This window comes from Amblyomma mixtum, chromosome 4, assembly GCF_055824585.1.
Source record: "Amblyomma mixtum isolate Tamu chromosome 4, ASM5582458v1, whole genome shotgun sequence".
NCBI lineage: Eukaryota > Metazoa > Arthropoda > Arachnida > Ixodida > Ixodidae > Amblyomma > Amblyomma mixtum.
In genome coordinates, this window is record NC_143015.1 from 69,326,231 (window position 1) to 69,352,503 (window position 26,273).

The following is a 26,273-nucleotide window of genomic DNA, read 5'->3' on the forward strand; positions in this document are numbered from 1 at the left end:
GGGGGGGTACAGCCGACAGCATTGCAATCCTACCAACAAACAAACATCGGGGAGCTTCCCTTGCCCCTACCCTGCCTGCAGCGCCACGTACACGGGGGGGGGGGGGGGGGGGGCCGCCGTCAAAATGCGCGGCCATGGGCTGCCCTGACAAAGCAACAGTTGCATGCAAGCTTGCTCTGCGTGTGCGCTAGGCACGGTTCTGATTGGTGGCGCCTAATTTAAGTACCGGGTGAGTGAAATGGGCGAGTGTAATGCGTTTTCGTCTGATCTTTTCATTTCGAATTTTCAAAGTGCAATAACTTTCGTTTGCATGCTCCAATTTCAATAATTCTTTTTGCACTGGTCTCAAGAACGCATGATAAATCGATTTAATGACATCAATCGGTACCGACGAAAACATCGCAGTGCCCCTTTAAGGTCACCAGTACCTAGGCTGGAGTGGCCTAGTGACCTTTACTTACTAGTTAGGCACAGCAGCATTGTGCCTGCACATTACTCAGCTAAAACCGTTTGTGGACGCGCTGCAACATGTGCTTTTCAAATTCAAATCCCAGCAAGATGTAACACGATATGTGCTTCATCTATTGCAACACTCCCCAGACATATGGAATCAAGTCTCTGGACATAAAAAGCGTTGCGGTCATGAATCCATCACCTTTTTCCGGCAAATAATCGACGAGAAAATGCACAGATATAAAATTCTTTATTTCTGTAATCCTCGTACACCCAAAGACAGGAGTTTGAAAAACTTCACGAAGGTCAACTTTGGCGGAATTTTAAAAGGCCCGTGGATGTTTACACGACGGCACTGATGGCAGTGGATAAAAAAGTAGCTAATGGCAGACAATGCAGCCTCTCGTGCACTACTGGCATCAGGTGGATTTACTTCATTTCTGGCTAAGCATGGCTTGGCTTGCGGATTACAAGCTGTCCTGCCGCTGAGCTAAGGACACGCGTTAAAAACACCAAAGCTACAAAGCAGGTGCCGACAAGAATCCGATATATCAAGCAGCACGGGTAACTGGCCCAATATTGGAAATGTGTTGGCAAAGCCGGTCCTACAGAGCGCCAATGCGAAAAAAACAATTTCCAATATTGGCACAATATTGGAAACTGGTGGTTTCACTGTGGTGCTTCATAGGACCGGCTTTGCCAACACATTTCCTATATTGGGCCGATTACCCATGCTGCTTGGGATATGAACCCTGGTGACCTAATGCTCAAAGGCCCGCAGCTGATGACAATGGCGCTAACAGTGGTGAAAGATGGCTCCGGAGATGACAGTCTGTTGTCTAGTGTACACTTTGGTGTCAGGTGCGTCGGCTTCGCTTCCGGCTTGGTGCGGCTTGGCTTGCGGATACCCAGCCGTCCTGCGGCTGGGCAACGAGATTGTACAAGTTTTGCGTCTCCGCATCCAGCTGCTCCTTGAAGTCACGTCGCATTTTCTCGAGTACCTGCAATGATCACGTGAGAAACACTGTAAGGTCACTAACTATGCGTAACCAAACTTCTGAAACTGACATCTTCTATACAACTGCCGTCAAAACAACAAAGGCGGCCGTTGATAAACAAAGTGTACAATACCAGTCCTCTCTTCATTATAAATCTGGTAGATGCTGCTACTGACACTTTTTTTATAGATTAATTCATGCAGTATTATTTAAGTTCCGGATTCTAGCAATTATTCAAAAAAGCAGCTGCACAGACCACAGTCCCTGCAGGTGCTATGAATCAGGCTTAGTAGGAAGGTTACAATTCCAAAAGGAAAAACGTCTTCTTTTCTCAATTTCTTTAATACAACACAGCTCAACTTAGAAACGTCAGCACCAATATTGAAAAGAAAAAACTTACACGCAGTATTCGAATGAAACTGTTTTAGAAATCATGCTAATCCAAACACTGCACACAACAGCTGCACGACACAGAGCCTGGCAAGCACAGATTTTCCATTGTTGTGCCACAAAATTTTGTTGTGTTTCTTTCTGCATGTTCCTTGCAACACATCAAATATGTGTGTTTACTGAAGTCTTTTTGCCTTCCAAATATTACCAACAAACCTACTCGTGTTACGAGTCCATCAGCAACATTAATTGAAAACACGCTCGTTAATTTTAACACAGGTACTATAACCACTGACGTAAAATGAGACACGCCCTAAAAGACATGGGGAAGGGAGTGTGTCTGTGAGCATGCTTCAGAGGGAAAAAGTGGTATCAAGTTACAGCATGATGGGACATGATTGGCCAGCCTTTGGAAGCACTGCTCATCACAAATCTGTAGCCTCTTAGTGACCAACATTGCCGAGAAAAATAAAACAGCAAATAAGCTGGCACCCACGTACAAGGACATACCATATTCACTCGCATAATGAACGCACTTTTTCTCCACAAAAACCTCAGAAAATTTGGGTTGGTGCATTCATTACGCGGGGTAAAATATAATCTCGAAAAAATTTTAAGGAGTAAAAACGGGACAAAAAGTAGGCAGGAGGAATAAATATTTCACCAAGTATGACTTATCTTCAAAATAAAAAAAAACACTTCTCAGTACGGTTTCTACGCTACAAAGGAGCATGGTAAATGACCTTTAGCTTAAATCTGCACATATAAGTCTTGTAGCAGCCCACAGTGCTGCCTGAACAGGGCGCAATTACAGTACACTCTAGCTCCACCGTCAGCACTCGTCGCAAAGCCTACCCGTCGCAAGTTTCTACAGTTCTTAACATAGCGGATCGAACATACATGCCCATTAAGACGAGGCACCATTTCTTCTAGTTCCTATATTCCACGCAGAACATTTTTATTGGCTCTTTGTCCTGTATGGTGAGAAATAAGAGTCTGGACATTCAACAAGTGGCACTGTATATTATTCTGTAGGCGCTTCAGCGTTACAAATAAGGACACCTGCTAGTATTAGCTATCCCCACTAGTAGATAGCACACCAAAAGATGGTATGCATCGATTACATGAGCAGATCCCTCATGCGAGTAAATACAGCATACTCAGCTGCCCACAACCAGAAAACAGGTGGCACAAATATATATTGCCACGTATCATTGTAGTGTCCATTCGTTTGCGCAAGGCTGCAGGAAAGGGGGTGTTACCATTTTTGTTCCTGACGCGAGAAGAGACAGGACTAATCTCGATTGATCGCAGCCATGAAGAGCTGCATTTACGTGTTTCCAGATTACTCTAGATGATCTTTACCTGTTATCTCGAAGTTTCCTTGCCGGCTTTAAATTGAGCGATGCCGCGAGCAGCGGACATTCGTAGTTCGACGACTGACAAGCACGTTTGTTGCTTACGCCGCCGCCGAGTGATTCAGTTCTTTATTTGGGCTGACTTGCGCCCACAAAAGAACTGAATCACTCGGCGGCGGCGTAAGTAACAAACGTGCTCGTCAGTCGTCGAACTATGAATGCTTGCCGCTCGCGGCATCGCTCAATTTAAAGCTCAATTTAAAGCAAGGAAACTTCGAGATAACAGGTCAAGACCATCTACAGTAATCTGGAAACACGTAGATGCAGCTCTTCATGGCTGCGATCAATCGAGATTAGTCCGGTCGCTTCTCGCGTCACGAACAAAAATGATAACACCCCTTTCCTGCAGCCTTGCACGAACAAACGGACACTACAATGATACATTGCAATATACACTAATCAGATACGTGAATGCTTAACTCACGTTATCAATGTTCACAGGTAGGAAACAACAGATCTTCCAGCATGTACTAGACAGTTGCAAAACCAGACAAGACCAGAGGGCAGCCAAGCTTTGCATACAGTAAGAGAGGCTCCAATACATGATTCTCACCCTGCTCTGGGCTGCGGCACGCTGTTTCATCTCAATCTTCTCCTTGGCCAGCGACTCAGTAAGCAGTGACAGCTGAGTCTGGTAGCTGTGCGTGGACGGACATCAGTCAAGGAAATTCGCACACTCACTGCATTGTACCCCCACTCAAAACACCGTCAGGACCTTAGAGAAGAACATATTTTCTTTTTACCCAACATTTGTTGAACTGTTCACGGTGCAACATGAAGACAGAATCAAAGACCACACAAGAGAAGCGCTACAACTTGATTAACAGACACTCTCTGGGTCAAATCTGTTCAAGGTTGCATTACACAGAGGCTGCTTTAGCTAACCTCTTCTGCTCAGGGGTAGCACTGTCTAAGTACTGTTGTTGCTCAGATCATAAAAGAACTCTCCAAACCCCTGGAGTTCGAACCCGCCACGCTAAGCAGAATCTAACTGGCCGCCAAATTGAGCAGAATTTCAATGCAGTGGAATCAAAACAGACAAAATGTGGATAAATTCAACAATTAATGTGCAAATTGTGCCCCTTTACTGGCATCGCGATAACTATAATAGCAGGAACATGAAATGTTTTCTCAGACTAGCGCGCTCTACGCTCGCTCATATGGGTTGAATGTATATGACCGTTTGTGCGCACGAGACATGCAGCGCCTTTTCCTACGATTTTCCTGAATGTGTTGCAGAGCTCAATAGCAGCCTCTGATGTAGTTGCGATCTAACAACGGCATCTCTCAACAAAGGGACTGAACACACAACAAGCATGGGTCAGAGGACAACATTCCTGTCAGGTGAAGAGGCAAAAGTTAAGTGCTGTGACTGTTGCATCTTGGCCAGGCTATCGGAAAATGAGATTCAGGATCCTGATTGACAAGAGCAGGCATATGCCAACAAATAAAACAAAAACACGAGTCCAGTGAATCTAACTTCCTAAGCACATGCTAGAGAAGTTACAACTGAAAGCTAATTGCATAGATGGCGGTTTACGATTTCAACTGCAGTAACACAAAATAGGGCCAACAGATAGGACACAAACATTGGTACTTGCTCTGAACTACATGTATGGTTCGTGCTACCATATTTCCATGTACCTTGCATGCACCCTTTGTTCTGTTTGTGCGAGCCAGCAGATATAAAACTGCTTTTACATTGAATAAACATTCAGTTCTTAACCAACCCTTAGCTGCCACAAACTAATTCTACTTCCTGCAGAGGCACTAGCCAGGATCTGCACCAACATGCTTTTGAGTCAATGACCAGGTGGTAGCTGAAGTGCTCCATTATGTGCAACGCACACATAAGCAAGATTCAAACGGCAAATTTTTGTCAAATTGCCTTCGCAGACTTCAGCAATTCAAAGTTCATCATCATCACCAGTTTGACTACACCCACTGTAGGGCAAATGCCTCTCCCATGTCTCTCCAATTAACCCTGTCCTTTGCCAGTTGCCGCCACCGTATCCCAGCAAACTTCCTAATCTCATCCGCCCATCTAACTTTCTGCCGCCCCCTGCTACGTTTGCCTTCTTTTGGAATCCACTCCGTTACCCTTAATTACCAGCGGTTATCTAGCCTTCGCATTACATGAGCCCATTTCTTTCTCTTGGTTTCGACTAGGATGTCGTTAACCCGCGTTTGTTCCCTCATCCACTCTGCTCACTACCAGACCCCTCTTTCCGTAGCCCGCAGCATTGTCCTCAACTTAAGCTGAACCCTCTTTGTTAGCCTCCATGTTTCTGCCCCATAGGTGAGTACCGGTAGGATACAGCTGTTGTATACTTTTCTCTTGAGGGATATTGGCAAACTGCCATTCATGATGTGAGAGAACCTGCCATATGCCGACTCTTAAAATCATAGTTTGTTTCTTGTAAACGCAAATTTATGTCCGCTGTGCCCATACAGAGGCAAAAACAGATGGTAAAACATGCAAGCTATGCAAAAGAGGTACGTTTATGCAAAGTGCCTATGAAAAGTGTGCTAGCACCAGCCATACATGTTGTGTTCAACCACAAGTGACAGTCTCTGTGTTCCTTCTGAAGTCCTCATTGTGCATCAGTGAACTTGGAGTCCCAAACTATCATCTACTAGATTAGCTTTCAGTTATCCTGTTAGGAAGCTTTCTGATTAAGCGCACTAAGCCAGTGGCAAAAACATAGCATTTGAAGCGCATTATGATGGTTTGGTTTGGTTCGGTTTATGGGGTTTAACGTCCCAAAGCAACTGAGGCTATGAGGGACGCCGTAGTGGAGGGCTCCGAAAATTTCGACCACCTGGGGTTCTTTAGCGTGCACTGACATCGCACAGTACACGGGCCTCTAGAATTTCTCCTCCAAAGAAATTCAACCGCCGCGGCCGGGATCGAACCCGCGTCTTTTGGGTCAGCTACCGAGCACCATAACCACTGAGCCACCGCGGCGGCCGCATTATGACAACATTTATAAATTTGCCTGCTGTTGTGCTAAACACAAATGTGAATTAGTACACCATCATCAGCTTGAAACCAGCTTGGTTCAGAGACACATCTGCAGTGAGTTTTGGATCAAAATTAATGGGCTTTCAAGTGCGACAACACTTAACTTGCAACCAATTAATCCCAACCACCCAGGACTTGTTAATGAGTAATATAATAATGAAGCATCACTGTTTTCGCATTTTGCCTTTATCAAAAGGCAGTCGGTTGTCACCGAGGCCTTGCCGCAGGCAAGTTTAGCTGCAGGATTCAAAGGTCTTAAAAATGCCAAAGATGAGAAACAAAGACATCTCACATATAAAAAAATAAACAAAAGAACAGGAAAGTGACGGCCAGTCTCTCTCGCAGCAAGGATACAAGTTTTCCAGCGAGGCCAGGTAGACCCGGTGCCGATCTTGTTCCCGCAGCTGCCGCTCACGAACGGCAGCCTGGATGTCGATGAGGTCAGCTTTCCGGGTCCGAATGCTCTCCTTGAATGCGTCCTGCAGCATCTGCAGAGAACGCAGCCCCCCCAAGACTGTTACTTTCTTTCTTTTTTGCCATTAGCGTATCGGGCAGCTATTCACAGATGGAAATGCTGGGCCGTTTTGTTTCCCGAGGATTCTGGAATCACTAGCCAAACACCTGACAGCCCAGGGCAGATAACTGTCGCCACGGTGCAGCGTGACAGGTGGAACGATGCCTCGGCTGCACTGATTCGGCCTACTCACCACAGTTACATCAACTTGCCTCACACAAAGAACCGGTGCATTTTGTCATGTTACAGTGGGAGACATGAACGGAGAGGCAGGGAGACTAGCCATGTGCAATGCCCGGTTGGCTACCCTACACATGTGGAGGTGGCCAGAGGGAGTGAAAGAGGAGAGAGGTGGTGGTGATGATGATACAGTCTAGCCCATTTATAACGAAGCCACTTATAGCGAAATAGCGGTTATAACGAAGGGATTTCAATTTCCCATTCCCATTTTTGCATTTTCAATACATTTTGGGTCCGGTTTTAACGAAGTAAATAAGAGCACGTCAGCGAATATAACGAAGAGATTTAATACCAACCGAAAAATAATCTGCCAATAAACACATTTTTGCGTCCTTGAGGCAATTTTTTCCGCGAAAATAAGACCAAAAATCGGCTGACGGCGTCCTTTCGTGGCGTCGTCTGCTCTCCTGTGGAGCGAAAGGTTGCTTCACTGCATCGCATGGCACGCCAGTCTCGTGTTGCGCCGTCCTTGAACGGCGTCACGGCGTAGAGCGGTAGAGCACGCCGCGCAGGGGAAAAATGTAAAAAAGAACAGAGACGATTTTTTTTTTTTCGATGACGTCGCAGAGAGCGGCCGTCTTGGCCAATCGCGGTTCTCTATTTCTCCCAGGCAGTCGGCGCCACAGCTGGACTGCAGTCTGCAGGAGGTGTGGCAGAGCGCGCTTTGTTTTATGTCGGTGCCGCGGTGCGCAAGGCAGGGAGAAAGCGCGGCAGCATTGTGCATGTTGGAAGCGTGGCTCATTTTTATCGTTATCGCGGATCGTTGTATGCTGTTTATAAGGACAGAGTTATTCGACTTGATCTAGCTGGTGAACAGACAACTGAGCGCAGTGTCGCACTGTTCCAGGTTGGGAGCACGGCGAACGCTACTGAGATCGCGCCTGACGCCATCGGTATGCCGATGTTTGCATTTTTTTTTCGTAGTCCGCATGGTACGAAATAGCGAATATAGCGAAGTGATTTCCGCTTCCCGCCGACTTCGTTATAACCGGGCTAGACTGTACTTGGATATGTTTCTGGCACAAGGCTACCCCCAGCCAAAGAGTGCTGAGGCCACGAAGGTTTGCCTAAGCTCCTACTTGTGCCACCAGTGTCTCGTCTCAGGTGTCATTTTACCGGTCCCACACTCCACTACTAACCAACCCTAGTGACGCCAATCTGATTAGCATGTTTCTTTGCATGCAAAACCATTGGACTAGGGACACCAAGGAAAATGCAACAGAATTTTTGTTCTCAATAAAAGCCACTTGTTTGGGTCCTTGCAGCTGTGTTGAAGCAGCAAAAGACACAGTTATTGATTGGACAATTGAAGTTGAAAATATAAATTTTTTTTTTCCCTCAACACGAGACTAGAATTCCCGATGTCTACACCAAAAATGACTCCAGAATCACAACCAAGAATCGGTCTTGACACCACCGCAGTTTGCTAGTGAAAACAACCTGCCGCACCAATACAACCTGTATTTAATTTCATTTTTTTTTTTTTGCCTTTTCTAGCTCATAAAGGCTCAGTTTTCAGGGAACCTAGCCTATTTGTCATTACAGTACAGTGATCTACTGATAGACGCGAGCTTCAATTTGTCTTCGTTAATACGTCTGATAATTCAGCCCATGTGCAACGAGGTGTTAAGGCATCCGTGAGAGAGTAGTCTGTTTCCTGTACACACATTCTGACTGTCCTGTGTCATTCTGACTTTCATGTGAGGTCGCTGAATGCAGGTCGCAGTTCTTTGTGAGAACTTCGTTGTCAGAATTGGGAACAGGATTCATTGTAATGCTGGTGCAAATGCAAAGAAAGCGACAATGGCTGATAGAGGCCTTCAGAGTCCGGCCAGCAGTAGCTTCCATTTCGGCCACTGCTAGGCAAGAGTGCAGTGCAATCAGCAATCACGGAGTCGTCGTTTCCGCCGCTTTACATCACCGGTCATCACAGTGTTCCTAGTTTGAATCGTAGGGGCAGGAAAAAGTTTTTGAACTTTGCATTCAAATCTCTTAGTAATGAATGCACCTTTCACTGCCAGACCAGCAGCAGCAAAGCCACAAAATGCCAAACTATCGGATGTTACTAACAAAAAAAAATTTGATAGCGTTCTCCTCAGTGCCCTTTAACACACACATACAGACGAGTTCTCAGTCAATGGGGCAAGTAAGGCTTATGCCTCAAGAACTAATCAGGTGCATCCAGCAGTCTCGAGCCACGTACACAGATTACACTGGGACTGAAAAAAAACAAGAAAAATGTGTCCCAGCCCACACCACTAAGCATAACGGGCTTAAGGGCCACATACAAAGCAACATCGTTCATTTCCGGGCGCCAGAGGGCAAAACCAGACAAGGACAAGAAACGAAAAAAAGACGCTTTGTCTCATTCTTCGCCCTTTTCTGGTTTACGGATACAATAAATTAATTTTCTTATCTGTAAACGAGCATGATGTAGCAACAATGAGAAATGCATTGTTTTTCTTTTTCTGTAATTACAATTTTTTTTTTTTTTTCAGACTGGAGATCACAAGCATGCACTTTTGAATGAACTGGCCAACACAAAAAGCTGATGCGGCTGCCAGCATTTAATTGAAAGCCCTTGAGTAATGCGGCATATTCTTCAACCTTGAAGAGTAAAAAAAATTCTAGGGCAGATTACACTCTCGTGTAAGACTGACGACACAGTGGTGCTGTTTGAGTTTGGTTCGACTAAGTTAACCGTGATTATACTCGTCATTTCTATCTGTTGTCATCTATAGCACACCCCCCCTTAAGGTCAATGAACACGCAGTCATCAGTACGTACAAGCGTTTATTTCAGTACCACCCACGGATGCCTATCGGCCCCTGTCAGAGTGGATGACAACTAATACAATAGTTGTCGTCCGCTCCGACAGGGGGCGCCAGGCGTCCGTGGGTGACTTCATTACTGCGAACACAACCCCCGCTGCACACGACTAACGGAACAACCTCCGGCTTAATTGGCATCGCTGTTAAAACTTGTGGTAACCCGAGAAAGAAGCACAAATGTGTGATCCCGAACAGTTTCTGTCGGTAAAAGTCAACTGCAAGCAAACGGACAGACCTGCTGCTGTCGGTGCGTGTGGGACAGTCGGCGCGACCGCATGATCCGGTCGCGCTCGTCATGGTGCCGCTTGAGCCGTGCCGCTTGCTGCCGCCGTTCATTCTCCAGTGCACCGATGGCCTGGTGCAGCTGCCTCTGAGTGTCGAGTTCATTCTGCGACCAAGGAACAGTCACACCCCCGTAAGCAGGCAAGTCTATACGAAACTATCCAAAACATTCTATCCTGCTCTGACAACTAACTAGAGAACTATTTTTAAATGATTACAGTATTCGTAAAAAGCTCATTGCCAAGCAAACAATAATTACAAACTCATCCCAAGATTAGCTATAAAATGATTGCAAGGACAATCTCAATCAACTTAGCTTGAAATCGTAAGCACAGAACTGAAGGTAGGGTTATATCTAACATCATTTACAAGAAATGGTTACAAAGTCACTGCGAGTTTATTCTGAAATCATAACATTTAAAAACTTTGACCTCCTTGGTTGGCAATCAGCATACACATGACTGGAGTTACTATCATCGTTTTTTGTTTTTTTTGCAGCATTCAAGAAATGGCTACGATTATATGTCCTCAGATGAAATAAGTGAATGATCTGACACAATAAACATATTGCCTCGACGACTTTGGCACTCCTCACCAGGCGGCGTGAGCGAGCCAGATCCTTCTGCAGGGCATCCATCTTGCACGCATGCCTCTGGAGGAGTTCCTCGTGCTTGCGCTGAAGCCGATCCGCATCCGCGGCCACATCCGAAGCCGACGAGGCAGTGTGTACGGCAAACCGCACATGCTGATCATGGAGACGCCGCAGCACACGTTCAGCATGGGGTGACATGTCGGCACCTGCTGAAGACTCTTCTTCTGGGGCCACTGAACAAAAGAGAAAAAAAACAGCCTCTTTTCTATAAAACCCTGCGCAATCGAAATCGACACATTGTGAGGCAAAACCGTCGCCAAGTTCAAAGGCGTCTTCTTTGGAATGGCGTGTAAGACATTAGTATGGCCCTTTACTTTCTGCAGTGAGAAATTCCAAATTACGTACATGCTATTGGAATAAAGAATCCGGAAATTTCGTGGACGCACAATTAAGAATCTGCGAAACTCTGCAGGTAGCATAAGAGGCAAGAAAGAAATATGCAAGTTAATTTTTTTGAGCATATGCCTTACATGCTGCAGAGGTCCATCTTCTAAAATTTAAGGAGGCTGTTGTAACTCAACATCAAGTAACGTTTCACGTTATCTTCACTCAAGGAGTGGCACTTGTTTGATACAAGGTCTCCATAACAAATGCAATGGAAAAGAGTGTTGGAATCACTTCTTCCAATCCAGCCCAGAAAGATTAGACATTGAGATCTTCACCTTATTCCTCATGCTTATAAAAAAAACAGTATACGGTCTCTGTCACTGGATTTCAGTTCTCATGCAGTTTCCAGGTAAGCACGCCACTAAGCAGCTAGAATTGGCAATTCCTGACAAAGTCCAGGCATGCCGGCAAAGTCCAATCATTTTCTACTAGAAACCGAACCCACAGCGGATCCTCTCTCCACTATGGTCAACTTGAATGGTTTGGGATTTTGTTATAAACGTAATATTATTTCTTTTAAAATTTTCCAGATGTCTCAAACTCCCCTCATGTTGTATTTGTGCAAATGAAGTAAAGTGGTAATTTTTCTGGGCGATGCATTAACATACGTTTGAAAGAGCATGCAAATAACTTGGAATCTAATAACTCTACTAATCTCGTTGACCATGTCCGTGACTGCAAATCTTGTTTTCCTTCCATATAATATTGTGATACCCCATACAAGCACCCGTCCCACTTCACACGTGAGATTACAGAAGCCTACCACATGAGGAAGAAAACAAGGTTGTGCGTTAGTAAGCCATCTGTTTTGTTAATTGATATTGAGCTTGCACGCCTTGATGCTGCGTAGCAACACGAGTTTGTGTGTGTATGCTTGTTGATAGGTTGGCCGCTTTCTTTATATATTGTGTTGCTGGCTTCGAATAAACTTTCAGTTGTGAGTCAGCGCTCGTCCTGTGTTTCTTCTACTGTGGTCTTCATCTTGTTTACCTTTCAATCAGTAAGGTAGTGTTTGAGACATGCATGAATTTAGGTGATCGGGGAACCCCAAAGATCGCATCAAGGGAACCAAGGGCTCCGCAGAAAGCCAGGCTTCGAAAGGAAACTTACCGTCAGCATCAGGTCGAAGGCGCTTCCTTGAAGTGTTGCTTCTCGAACGCTTCACGCCACGAACAGAAGGAGACAGCAGCACTGGGATAATGACCGGAAAAGGATACTAATCAACAAACAAACAAAACGAATTCCAGCTATGATGAGAAACCGGTCTCAATGAACTCATCAGCTTATTGTTCTTGTTATCATATACCACTCTGCTGGCTTATCATATTGTGTAAGGGCAATATGATAAGGTAGGTGCCGCTTATCAACCCCACATGGAATTGCGGGGGTGCCGCGGCAACAACCTTGAGGCTGGTTTCTCTGCATTGTTAATATTTGTTTAGTTTGTTTCGTGCGTGGAAAAAAAAAATTAAATACATCTCAAGAAGAGAGAGAAGCCAGCGTCAAGGTCGTGAGAGGACTCCCGCACTGACGTGCACAGCTGATAAGTGTCTACCTTATCCTGCTGCCCTTACACAATATGATAAGATAAGGACATGGTTTAGGAGCTCAAGAATGATAAGATATATACAGGAGGATGAAACTGATAAGACAGGATAAGCAGAGAAGCACAAGAGTGGAGGAAGCATTTAATGATGGATAAGTACCGTGGGCCTGGAAGCTCGTTTCCATGTGAATGAGTGGGTTCGTGGCATCGTGTCATCTCAAGGGGAACGTGTTGGCAGTGAAAATTTATAAAAACAGGGGCGCAAATGCGCTTGTGCTACAGATCCAGAGAAAAACACAAAAATGGGAAGAGGCAACAAAGAGAGCGCAAACATTTAACTTCTGAGGGACACCGCTAGAGTCTGTCAAAATCTCTAAACTGCAGTCTAACCTCTCTAACAAGATCACTAACCTGAAAGTTAATCAATAGCCTCACAGTTTTCTCCTTGACATGTCAGAGCATCCCCGCTCCATTTACTTCTTTCTTAAAACAAAGCAAAAAAGCAGACAATCAATTATGTCCAGAACCTCCATGTTTGGTTACACAGCCTGTCACAGTGGAAGAGCCGCAGATTAATTTTCACATCTGGTTCTTAAACGCTCACTGGTCTGGACACAAGGTCTTTCCTTTATCTTTCTTTTTTTTTTCTGGCATTTCACCTGCACAAAAGATGCTGCCACTTCTGCCATAGCAGCATCTTGTTTCAGTGGTACAAAATTTACACTCTTTTAAAACTTACTTACACCTTACTTACTTAACGTGGCTACGGCGGTCGCATTCTGATAGAGGCGAAATACTACAGACCTGTGTGCTGTGCAATGTCAATGCACGTCAAAGATCCCCAGGTGGTCGATAATATCCGGAGCCCTCCACCGTGGCATCCTTCATAGCGTTAGTTGCCTTGAGACGTTAAACCCCACAAAATGTGAACCTTATTTGCACCTGTGCAGAGATGTTGCACAACAAGACCTCACATGCAGTAAAATAATACATCATGCTTTTACATAAGCTTATACCTCTGTCACACAGGCACTTTCAAAAGCTATCGACTCGAGAGCCCTCGAGATTCTCAGTCGCTATCGACACTCAACGGAGTTGCGCTGCTGCTACACGGCACACTCGATTGCCACCAAGAGTTTCCATCACCTCACACTGAGGTGTTGTGGAACCAGTGTTGCTGCCAATAACTTCGCAGGCACGCTTGCAACCAGCTTACAAGTTTAACCCAAAAAGGATAATAAAAACAAAATGTTGACTCGTTATAAACAATATTAATCACTCTTGAACTTTGTTGTCTTGGACAAGATGTAGTAGCATTTGTGCACTTATGAAGACGCTCGTGTTTGTTGTTTTTGTACCGCTGGTAACAACGGTATTATGCTTGCTGCAGTGTTTTGTAGCCCGACCTGTCTTTTTCTCTGCAAAATAAGCTTGACAGTTTAAAGTGCCACGTTTTTTAGAGATGATATTGCAGTGATTTTATTCCCCACCGCGTTGCTTTGTGCGCTCGATGTCTGAGTGCATGCAGCCTCCGCTTGAAGGCCCTCTAGATCTCGACAGAGTTCCACTGTGCTCCGTCGACTCAATAGACTATTGACTCGATGGCCATTGGAGCCGCCATGTAGAAGCGCTTGATTGGCCTTTGAGTCGACAGAAAATCGTTTGGACATGAACTCCAAACATCGACGACTTACAGCAGGGGTCTCAAACCTACGGCCCACAAGGTCTTGTCGTGTAGCCCGATCATCTAAATTCCGGAAGCACATCTTCTTTTCCACCTGTACTACGTCTTTAGAAACAGAGCTCTACTTTTGACACCAGCCGATTGCTTGCCGTGCCATTGTTGGAAATCAGCGGCTATACACTCTTTCTGCGTAAATTGAGGTTTAGTAATCTCCTACCTTCGCACATGCCCTAGCCTTGAGCTAGCATTTGACTTTCACAACATCCAAAGCGGCGAAGGAATTGAAGTTGTCGTCGGTGTCATGAAAAATGGGCAACCCTCTCCCATTTTAATCCTCTCCCTTTCCCAGATACTGGCCGCTGAAGCAAGAAGTTTGCCGCTTTGACACACATGCCGAGATGAGTTTGATGATACCCCCTGGCCTACTACAGCACGCACTCAAATGTACAAACAGTAGCGGCAAAGATGACCTGCCTGATTTCTTCACTGTGCGAGGTTGTCTGCGGACAGGTGGCTCCTTGTCAGCACGCTGCAAACGAAAGAGAAAAGGTGATACTTTGTTTTAGAACGGGTCATTTTTTTGCGCATGCATTAAGAAAGCTACAGCTATTATTTCGAAGTAACAGCGCAAAAAAACAGACAGGTCACATAGAATAAGAAGACACCACACAGCGCTCGTGGTGTCTTCTCGCTCGTGATGTCTTCTCGCTCGTGGTGTCTTCTTATTCTAAGTGCCCTGTCTATGTTTTTGCGCTGTTACTTCGAGATGGATCACCAACAAGCTCAAGCTGCTGTTCTGGCTATTATTTGAAGGTGTTTTACCTATTAAACAGTAAATGGCAAAAAAAAAAAAAACAGCCTGCGATGAATAGTAACTGATACGATCCTCCATGATATCATTACAATAAATAATGATGACGAATTTTTAAGCCGCAAGGGTAGCTTTGGCCAAAGAGCACCACGGCACTAGATATTTTTCATCTCCACAAGGTGGATTCAAAGACCCATTTTCTAAGCATTTCACTCCAGAGAAGCCAAGCACCAGGGTTAAGCTTGTACCTATTGCAAAACCAACCACTTAGGTGGCTCAGTGGTTATGGTGCTCGGCTGCTGACCTAGAAGACGTGGGTTTGATCCTGGCCACAGTGGTCGAATTTTGATGGAGGTGAAATTCCAGAGGCCCGTGTACTGTGCTACGTCAGTGCACGTTAAAGAACTCCAGGTTGTTGAAATTATTCGGAGCCCTTCACTACGGCATCCCTCATAGCCTGAGTTTGGCACAGGAAGCTGTTCTTAATAGCAAAAAAAAAACAACAAGCAATTAACCCATGAATACGTATACACCACAAAGATGGTTTGATTCATGGGGGTTTAAAGTCCCAAAGCGACTGAGGCTATGAGGAACGCCGTAGTGAAGGGCTCCGGAATGATGTTGACCACCTGGGGTTCTTTAACGTGCACTGACATCGCACAGTACACGGGCCTTTAGAATTTCACCTCCATCGGAATTCAGCCGCCGGGGCCGGGATCGAACCCGCGTCTTTCGGGTCAGCAGCCGAGCGCCGTAACCACTGAGCCACCGCGGCGGGGCTACACCACAAAGAGTGCACCAATGACAGAAAATGTGAGGTCACAAAACTGGGCACGGTGGTGTCAGTGGCCACATTTGACATCAACCACTGCCTATTTTTGCGCTCTTTTGTACTCTTAATGCTCAATAGTATGGTAAGCACAAAGAGCTCGCCCAAAATACCTATTTTATCCTACTCCATGGTTCACGAATGGTCAAAAACAACTGAAGAGCACAGCCGATAACAAACGATCTACGAGTCGCCATCACTCACATTAGAGGAAAGAGAACAGTAAATTGCTACATGCACATAACATCAATGGTATTTTTGGTTTCTTAAGACATTCTATATGTTGGTGAATTCTGATATGCGACAGCCTTCAAAATTAGCATGCAGATATAAACTCGCCGGTACAGACAAAACCCGCTACAACGAAATTTTCGCTTCAACGAAATATTTCCAAATTCCCTGTCAGCTCGCCATAGAAAGTAATGGAACAAAGTAATGGAACACAACGAACCATTTTTGGGGCGCTTCCCTTCAACGAAATTTTTGCTACGGGAAGCTGTGTTCGAAAATCTATCTCGCAATAAAACAAGCATATTGCCGCCCATCTGTGTACTTCCATAGGTCCACGCTGCTTTGTTTCACTAAACTTTCGCTGGAACCAATTGGTCCACTCGTTCAAACGTACATGAAGGCCACCATTGCTTGGTGGTGATGACAATCGGGCTGGCTGCCTTGCGACAAGGCACAGATGCAAGCTCCCGTTTTCTTTTAAGCCAGAGCCGCAACCAATCCATCGAAGCTGATCAACTTCTTTGGAAATAAATGAATTTTTGGGACTATGTTGTCCAACCTGACAGTGTTTCTGGACTGTTTTCGCCTCAACGGAACTTCGTTTCAACGAAATTTTTTGCACGCCCAGTCAGTTTCGTTGTAGCGAGGTTCAACTGTACCACCTCATACCAATAAAAAAGAGAAAGGGTTAATTATTAATGGCAGTACGCAACCAATCCTAACTAATAATTGACAGCGAATGATCCCAGACACTTGCACTTTCGTCTAACGATGAAACTGGCTGCACCTCATCAACTGCTGCGAGTCGTCGCCGGAGCTCGGCCAAAGTCTCCTTCAGCCTCTCCTCCACACTGTTGTCGGACTCTGTTGTGTCAGACTCTTCCTGCTTCGGTGTCCCGCGCAGCCAGTATGGACTTCCCTGCCTCCTCCCTCCGGGGGCAACTCCTGGCAAACGATGACTCGCACTACCATCCGTGAACTTTTGCGCATCAACGTCGTCCAGGCCAGACTCCACCGTCGTGTAGTTTGGACTTGTGAGGGGCGAGGGTGTATCGGGAACACGTCGACTCAGAGGCGGTCGGTCAGGTCCGACCGGCGGCGGAGCTCGCATTTTAGCCTTGACATAGTCGCAGAGGAAGCAGGATGCTTCGCTGTACAGGGCGGAAGAATCCGGCGAGTCTGAACTTGTCGGAGTAGAGTGGCTCGTGAGGCTGTTCCCGGAACAACAACGTCGACAGAAGTTGCCTGCGTGCGACACAAAGCGTTGAAAAAGTTCAAGAACAAAAAAAAAAGGAGGAACTGAGGCACATGTAGATCATTCACTGGCAAGTGACTGGTGCCAACACAGCAGAGCTCACACAAAGTGCAAAAACGAGGCATGCTGAAATCACCGCAGTAGTTGTGAAGCCTATTTAATTACATTGAGGACACTTAAAGGGACTATGAAATAAATTTATCGAGATTACATAAAGATAGGCAATCCATCACTCGTCACCCCAGCGCAAGAATTTTTGAGCTAGCATCAATAACAACGAAGTTATAGACGATTAAAAAATCGCGCTCCTCCTCTCCCCCCTCAACTCGTACGCGCGGGGCACCATAAAAAAAATAAAGAAAACAGCTCTGGGACTGGGCACCGCCCATGAATACGTCATTCACTGACGTTCGGTTTACGACTTCCGGTTGTCCCACTCCCGAGGAGCAGCGCACGTCGGCAGCGTCTCTCCGGTCTCTGCGTTTTCTTGGCTCCCGAACTCGCGACAGAAAGAGGCGGCAGAGGTAAATTGAAAACATATGCGCGAAGGCAATGCCCTGGATTGCGCTTGCCCAAGGGGGGCGCGCGGTGGCTCGAGCAGACGATTTTCACCGCTACCGGAAGTGTGCCCGTGACGTCGTAGCTGCCGCGGCTCGAGCGAATGACAGCGTGTGGTGGCCTGCCGACGTCATGGGACTAGTGACGTCTGTTTTCCCGATTTTGGTTCCAAAATGGCTCCCTACGAAGACACCAAACGGCCCGCGAATTTTAATAAACACGATTTTTAAAAATTCATAATAAATTGCCGGCCCAGTTCCGAAGACTCATACTTGGTGTCAATGCTTCTAAGCATCACTTCTAACATTTACAAGCGGCTTTTAATTCTTTGCATGGTCCCTTTAACATTGCCTCCTCCAGTTAATTCAAACTCATTTAATTTGAGCAGACGGTTCATTCAAGTTGAAGTTCTACTCCCATAAACATAGAGCCTATTAAAAAAAAAGGTTTATTTGAACTGCACATGATTCAAACAAATCTCCAGTCCCCTTTGAGCATAATCACCAAAAGTTTGTTATAATCCTTTGTAACTGATTAGGTACATTAGCTGCTACAATTCCTACGATAGTTCCGATGCCTATCTTTACTTTTGTACTTTTGCCAAGCCAAAAAGATGTGCTCAGCTAACAGTGTACACTGTACAGCTGTTGACTGTTTAGTAATATTACAGCAGCATCAACCCGAAGGTACCATACCTTGCTATAATATATTCAGTGTCCTGCGTGGCACACTAAATGACCGTCCGGTTTATCCTCCCGCGATACTGCTAAAAAAATTGGCGAGCTGTACCTGTATACTAGTTCTTATGTATCTATGAATGATGACGTTAGCCACTTCGTCTTCTTTTGTGTTAAAAACAAGACAATTACTGTTCTCAGCTACACTCGGACCTTTAGCAGTTTAGTGTGCGTGTTGATTTCATTTCCTTCCTGATTCAGGCAAAGGCATACATGTTTATGATAGGGCCCCTAGGCATATGTGGCTCGGCCCACAAAACTATTTGCAGGAAAAGCCACTGCCTAACAAGCGTTCACTTTTCTCTGCATGCACGCTTTGTCTTTAATAAGCAGAATTACTTATTCAGCGAACCAAATCAGGCTACAAGTCCTCCAAGTCAACATGCTTTTTTAAATACTTGGAGATCTCTAAGATGTCCTTTGGCACGCATTCAATTATTAATGAAATTGGCTTTCATTTTACTGACACTACTGCTGCACTAATGTAAATTCAAGCAGTCCCGTTTCTTCCCAATAGGAAGGCAGGGTGTTTAGAACTGAAGAGTACTGTGATTTTTGCCTCTCATATCATTTGTTTCTCTTTTCAATAAGGCCCCCAAAACTTGAGGGAATGCTTTCAACCATGTGCTGTCTAATTCTGCATTACTCTGGTGACTGACTTAGAATCCTAAATGGGCATGATATTCTTTCCAATAATAGCCGCTACGATGGCTCAGTTGTTGTGGTGCTCTGCTGTTGACCCAAATGATGCGGGTTTGTTCCCGGCTAATGCAGTCACATGTCAATGGAGGCGAAATTCTAGAGGCCCGTGTACTATGCGATATCAGTGCTCATTAAAGAACCCCAGGTGGTCGAAATTATCAGGTACCCTCCACTACAGTGTCCCTCATAGCCTGGGTCGTTTTGGCATGTTGAACCTCATAAACCAAACCAAACGTTTCCTATAATAGTTCTGGTTCATGGGGGTTTAACGTCCCAAAACAACTCAGGCTATGAGGGTCACCGTAGTGAAGGGCTCCGGAAATTTCGACCACTTGGGGTTCTTTAACGTGCACTGATGTCACACAATACACGAGCCTCTAGAATTTCGCCTTCATTGAAATTTGACCGCCGTGGCAGGGATCGAACCCACGTCTTTCGGGTCAGCAACCGAGCACCATAACCACTGAGCCATCGCGGCGGCTCTTTCCCATAATAATATAAACACCAGTACATCAATAACACACTATAAAGCCAACAAAACATACGGCCTGGGTCCTGTTCTGAAGACGAAGCTGGAAGTGGGGAATCTGGTGACGACGGCAGCAATGATGACGGTGATTGTGACGAGGAAGACGACGATGAGGCACCCTGGAGGTCAAGGCACCCAGAGAGTATCTCGAGCAGGTCAAAAACGGCGTGCGGCCTGCCCGCGACGACGTCGCGACCCTCAATGTGCGCCAGCGACGTCAGCAGGACGCGGTGCGAGAGGGCGTCGATGGCCGCCTGCACGCCGAACACTTCTTCCTCGCGGGTCCGCGGATTCTTGATCAGCCCTGTGCAAATGTCAAGCTGTGGCCCTTTTCCAAAGTTCAAATTTCAATTTCAGTGAAAGAAAAGCCAACAGAATGCATCTCATGCACAAAAGGAATTAACGAAATTATTTCAGCTCAGCCAGGACTACACGTAAATGTAACTTCGAAGGACAAGCAAGCAGTAGAGGACGCCAGCCACAGAGCACTTTAGTGCTTATGGGAGACAAAGGCAAATAAGTAACCACAAAGAAATTTTAGTTGTAATTAAAGAGACACTAAAAACAAATTGAAGTTTCCCTAAATATATTCATTGCAACATAAAAACGACAGGAAAGGCTACTTTAACTGAAAAAAAAAGCTTTTATAAACCCGAAAAGGCCAAAAAAGTATAGTTGTTGCCACCACTGGCGGACTTAGCAAGTAAGATGGAATGATGTCAATTACTTCCACGCGGATCTCTGAGGCTATACAAAACTGCCGACAACTGACAGGTGCCAGCACAGCAGCTAGGATGTACCGGATTTCTTTCTCTTCCACTTTCTAATCAATTATCTTTCAAAGACAAAGGGATTACATTTCTGATTTTCCATCAATTGATACCACAAATCTTTTCCCTAAAGCAATTCCCCCATGCTTTCCTTGGTTTTGGTTCCAGTTGGCTTCCTTAAAGTGAAAGCTAGTACAAAAGGTTTACGAATAGGTTAATGAAACCATGAACTCATGAAATGAGGCACTAGTGCTAAACGACGAAGTTGCAACTTTTTTGTGAAGCTGAAGAAAGTGAAAAAAGAATTGCCATACATCACTCTCACAAACTCAACGCTCTTACAAACAGATGGCACTGGTGAAGAAGTGTTGGCACCCCATGTCGGTAGTGACTGACACCACACACAAAAAGAATGCCCCTCCACCTACACATGGAAGACAAGCATCATGGGACACGACTACGTTGTGCAACATGATCATGGCGCAATAGAAGCAACACTAACACGCCAACAGAAATCCAAATAAAATTCATGACAATGAAACAATTTTAAAAAAGAACCCTAACAAACTAAACCAATTAAAATATAACAAGAGAAAACCCTACACATTGCCAGACTCTCAGAACCTACTCAAAATTCCTGTGCAAGCCCGCCTCATAGTGCAAGTTCATACCCAAAAAATGCAGTTGGTTACAACCCAGCCAAAGAAAGATATGCTCCATCGTTCACCCAGAAAAGAGACAGTTTAACGGAGCTACAAAATCAAACAAGGCTGCCAGTCTGTACGCTCGACTACCGAGCCGGAGTCACCATCATCGTCAGCCTGACTACGCCCACTGCAGGGCAGAGGCCTTTCTCATGTCTCTCCAATTAACCGTTGTCCTTTGACAGCTGCGGCCAGCGTGTCCCGCAAACTTCTTAACCTCATCCGCCCACCTAACTTTCTGCCGCCCCCCTGCTACGCTTGCCTTCTCTTGGAATCCACTCCGTTACCCTTAAGGAATACCCCTGTTCGAACCAGACCACCCCGTGAAACGCAAAAAGGCGCCCATGTGCTGTGCAATGTCAGTGCACGTTAAAGATCCTCAAGTGGCCAAAATTATCCTGGAGCCCTTCACTACAGCACCTTTTTCTTCTTTCACTTCCTCCTCTATCCCTTCCTTACAGTGCGGTTCAGGCGTCCACTGAAATACCCAAGACAGTTACTGCACCATTCCCTTTACCAAAAACCAATTTTCAATTTTTTTTTCAGTCCGCACCCCTGATGGTTAATGGAACAAGAAAAAAAAAAGCAGTAATATAAGCAGCCTCAACCTAAACCAGCAATGCATTTCAAAAGGTAGACAGGGGGAAACTCTGCACCTGGCACTTCGATGCCGCAGCAAGCCCTGTAGAGCATCATGATGAGCTGGTAGGAGAGGGCCGACAGCTTGCCGATGCGAGGGTGTGGCAGCTGGCACTGCACGATGAGCTTGTTGACGAGCGCCAGGCATTCTGCGGTTGAGACAGATGAGGCAAGAAAGAACAGGGCCACAACGTCAGCAACTAGAAGCATGTTGCAAGAGCTCAAAATTTTTTCACTCAGCACCGAATTGAAGAACTGTGTGCAATATTATGCCACGACCAAGTACCCTGATGACCACACCCACATGCAAGAGGACTGCCGGGATCGCAACTCTGACACTGTCAAAAACCAGCAGAATGAGGGAGAGATTTTTTGCCGACAACATAATTGGATAATGCCGACAAAAGGCATAAGTCCCACAGAAACTACTGTTGTAAAAGCACAACCAAGACATCAATCCTTCAAATGCTCCAACTTATAACCATCATAGCTACACTGCAGCCAAAGGAGTTACATGCATTGACGATTGGTTTGGTTTGGTTTGGTTTATGGGGTTTAACGTCCCAAAGCGACTGAGGCTATGAGAGACGCCGTAGTGGAGGGCTCCGGAAATTTCGACCACCTGGGGTTCTTTAGCGTGCACTGACATCACACAGCACACGGGCCTCTAGGATTTCTCCTCAAAGAAATTCCAGCCGCCGCGGCCGGGATCGAACCAGCATCTTTCGGGTCAGCAGCCGAGCACCATATAACCACTGAGCCACCGCGGCGGTGCATTGACGATTGGCGCTTGGGGCATGAGATAAAGGTAGAAGATGGCGTAAGGTAAGCATGGCTCGTGCATGCAATCGTACGTCACAATCAAAGCCGGGATAGCCGGTTTGAGATATGGCTGGCGTGCCTTCCTTCTACAATACAGTCATATGTCTCAGCGAAATACAAGTAGCACAAAGCTGCAGAGGCCTAGAGATTTGACCATACACCTCATATGTGGGAGGTATGGGGTTCGATCCCCAGTTCTGCCGGACACCAATGATATTCCAAAGGGTGCAAGCTTCCCTGTGACCGAAGTGACTATTACTCATTGGTGAACTCTGTATTCTGCCTGTGAATTGCTCTAAAGAAAAAAAAAAAAGGAAAAAAGAACACAACAAATTTTTGTCTGTACAGATTTCAAGAAACCTGAAATGCCTCTTTGTCAATTACAAGAAACGGCTTGGAAAACGTCGAACGCCTTGCAAGTGGCAGCATTCTAAAAATGTGTCAGAAAACATGCAATGAGAAAAGAGAAACAAAGGGCACACTATATTTAGCCTTTCTCTTGATTTCAACTCAAATTCTTGCACCCGTTTCCCCCAACTTGCAGCTCTGCAAGCAATGCACGGCCTCTCTGTAAACAATTGAACAAATTGTACAAGAAGGACGCACAGTACACACCTCTACTATGGGTGAACTCCCAGTAAAATCCCCAGCCACTGTCAAATCAAAACACTGCCAGTTGGAAGTGCAAAACTGAATGTCGATCGAGAACTCAAAAAAAAAAGAAAGTAGACGTGCAGATGATGAAATAACTGCCATGATGATCGCAAGCCCCATTGTACTCAAACTTAAACCCTAAAGGCTTCGCAGAGAAACACGCCTGTTTCATAAATTTTAAAATAAAGCAGCTAGCTTAGGTCGCAACACTGGGAACAGCCCCTAACCTTACTTCCTACTGAGCACATACAATGAATAATGAAAAAATGAATCACAGGACTTTACACATGTCCACAACAGCTGGCCTTTGTAAAATTCCGCATAGTAAGGCTTCCGGGTAATGACTCAAATACTCAGTTTTCCAGAAAAAACATATGTTGAAATGTCAGAACACACGCACGCTGAAGAAAAAAAGCGAGGAAATTTAACACCAGCTTTCAACAGAACTGTGCAGGCGACAATCCCAAGTACAGCTGGCAAACATTTTGAACTTCCATTCTTGTTAACATTTACTTTGCATCTCACTGTTTTTACTAGTGACACTGAAATCACAGCTGTTTCCATTGCTTCCAGTTGAACGAGGCATAGCAAGGTTTCGATGCAATACCCTGCGATAGATCCTATTCTATACATCTCTTTTCGCATGATGCATTACATATGACATGAATAAAGAAACTAAAATCTATGCGCGACAGGAAACTGCAGCTGAGTTTTCAACCATCAGCTCAATCCCCATGACACAACAAACGCTCCAAGCAACTATTGTCTTGAAGGTTAGTAAACAAACCTCCACAGTTAGGATTGCTGCTATTTTGCAGCCAAACACATTCGCCTTAGGAGTGCAGAAAGATTTTTCAGTAGTGGGAGCCTATAAAAACAAACCAAAGCAGCAATTCTTCAGTTAGATAATGTGTTCTTTTTCTTCAAATGCATGGATTTTCAGCTATGGAGGATGATTGTTTAGAATGAAATGCAAAGCCTTTTGTTTGTAACATCTATTAGACAATCACTAACAATCAGTTGCACCAAGAACCTACTGCTATCAGCAGACAGACATCAAACATATTTGATTACTCATACTGCTTGTTATGCAATGGTGAACGAATCGGTGCTTGTGATACTAGCATCACAACCTTCGCTACCGAAATAAAATAGTCCAGCACTAAGGCGGTCATATAAAAACTTGCAATCAGCATTAAGGAATTCTTCCATATAACCACGCAAGTGAGCTTTAATAACTTTTGCTCAACACTGTAAACAGCAGATTCTTTTTGAAGCACAGCAGAATGAGTGGCCTTAGATTAATTATGACTGCTGCAGCCATGACAATACGCGCCTCTTCAAAGACTGCTCGGGGCCTTTGTCAGCTTGTTATTATTCTCTTCGTTTTAGTGTTTTGCAGCGATCACACAACTTCCTGAACTACATTCAAGTAACCAGGCATTCCTGTTCTCCGCTTTCATACATTTCTCCCCGCTTTTCGTAAAGTAGATTGCAAACCCCAACCGCAGTAGTTCTGCGGCTCCTAATAATCCGACAAAGTACGCGCATTCGGGTACTGGACTCTTTCTAGATCAGGGATAAAACGTAACTGACTGTTTTGCCATCCCCTGCCTATCTTTAAGCACCGATTCAGAACTGCACCGACCACACACAAAATCTAGCCGCGAATTTCAGCAACTGAGGCTTTGGAAATGACCCCTCGAGAACAAAACCGCAGCGTCGCAGCGCCTGGTTTCAAGGTGAAACGAAACTTGACACAGCGCGGTTGCGAAACCGTTCCTCACGGAGGCGCCGCGCTCAATGCAGTACCATTCATTCGTCAGTCAAACAGCCGAGGCATGTGCCGCAAATGTCACGGCCAAGTGCGCGGCAACACATGTGGCGCGAGCATTTGTTTGATGAACCTTATGACGCGTCTACGTAAGCACACGCTCAAGCGGATATAAAGGAAATACCGCACCTCGTTCCATGTTCAAGTCACTCATGACGCCGACGAGGCGCTCGCCGACGTTCAGGGCCGGATCCCGAAGCGCCCTGACATCGGTGGTGCGCTAGGATTCCGCACTAGGCCGATCGCGAATTCAAGCTTCCCTCCACGGATGCCCAGCCATCGTCCCGTGGCTTCTCGAGAGACCGCTCCGCCCTCACGGCGTTGACGTAATCCCACGCTGCGGTGCTTTTCCACTGCGCGTTTCGGCGTCTGCGGGTGCCTGCAGGTCCCGTACTTCGCTCCGGAGGCGACGTACTCGAGCCGAAACGCCCGTTTTCGACGGAAAGCTCCGGTTTTCGCCTCGGTCGAGGCCAAAACCGCCGCACACGCGTGACACGCAGGGCTGTCCTGATGCAAGCTTCGCTCGCTGTCCGCTGCATACCTGGGCGCTGCCGGTCTCCAACTAAAAATAAACCGAAACCATTTTTCCGGTTGCTAAACGGCACTGGTGTTCCATTTGCCGCTGGCGCGGCAGACGTCTCTCAAAGCGCTGACGTCATGTGACGTCAAGTTTATGAGAATGTAGGCAGCGCTTTTGCGAACCTCCCTGCAAAGCGACGCTGTACTCATGCGCGGCCAATGGAACGCAGCAAAAAGTAGGGTGGCGCCATCTGTTGTT

The 26,273-nt window shown here is 45.8% G+C and overlaps 1 protein-coding gene across 1 annotated transcript; it reads right to left on the minus strand.

The window, feature by feature from the left end:
* Positions 1-684: 684 nt before the first annotated feature.
* Positions 685-26,034, minus strand: LOC149346825 (uncharacterized). Its single transcript, XM_089586696.1, has 11 exons — positions 25,625-26,034; positions 22,203-22,334; positions 20,089-20,376; positions 17,079-17,536; positions 14,895-14,949; positions 12,301-12,381; positions 10,747-10,976; positions 10,105-10,257; positions 6,639-6,772; positions 3,813-3,897; positions 685-1,454 (listed from the first exon to the last, which is right to left on the minus strand). Exons 1-11 carry the CDS (start codon positions 25,647-25,649, stop codon positions 1,311-1,313), a joined length of 1,785 nt encoding a protein of 594 aa, XP_089442822.1. The 5' UTR covers positions 25,650-26,034; the 3' UTR covers positions 685-1,310.
* Between the last annotated feature and the right edge of the window lie 239 nt (positions 26,035-26,273).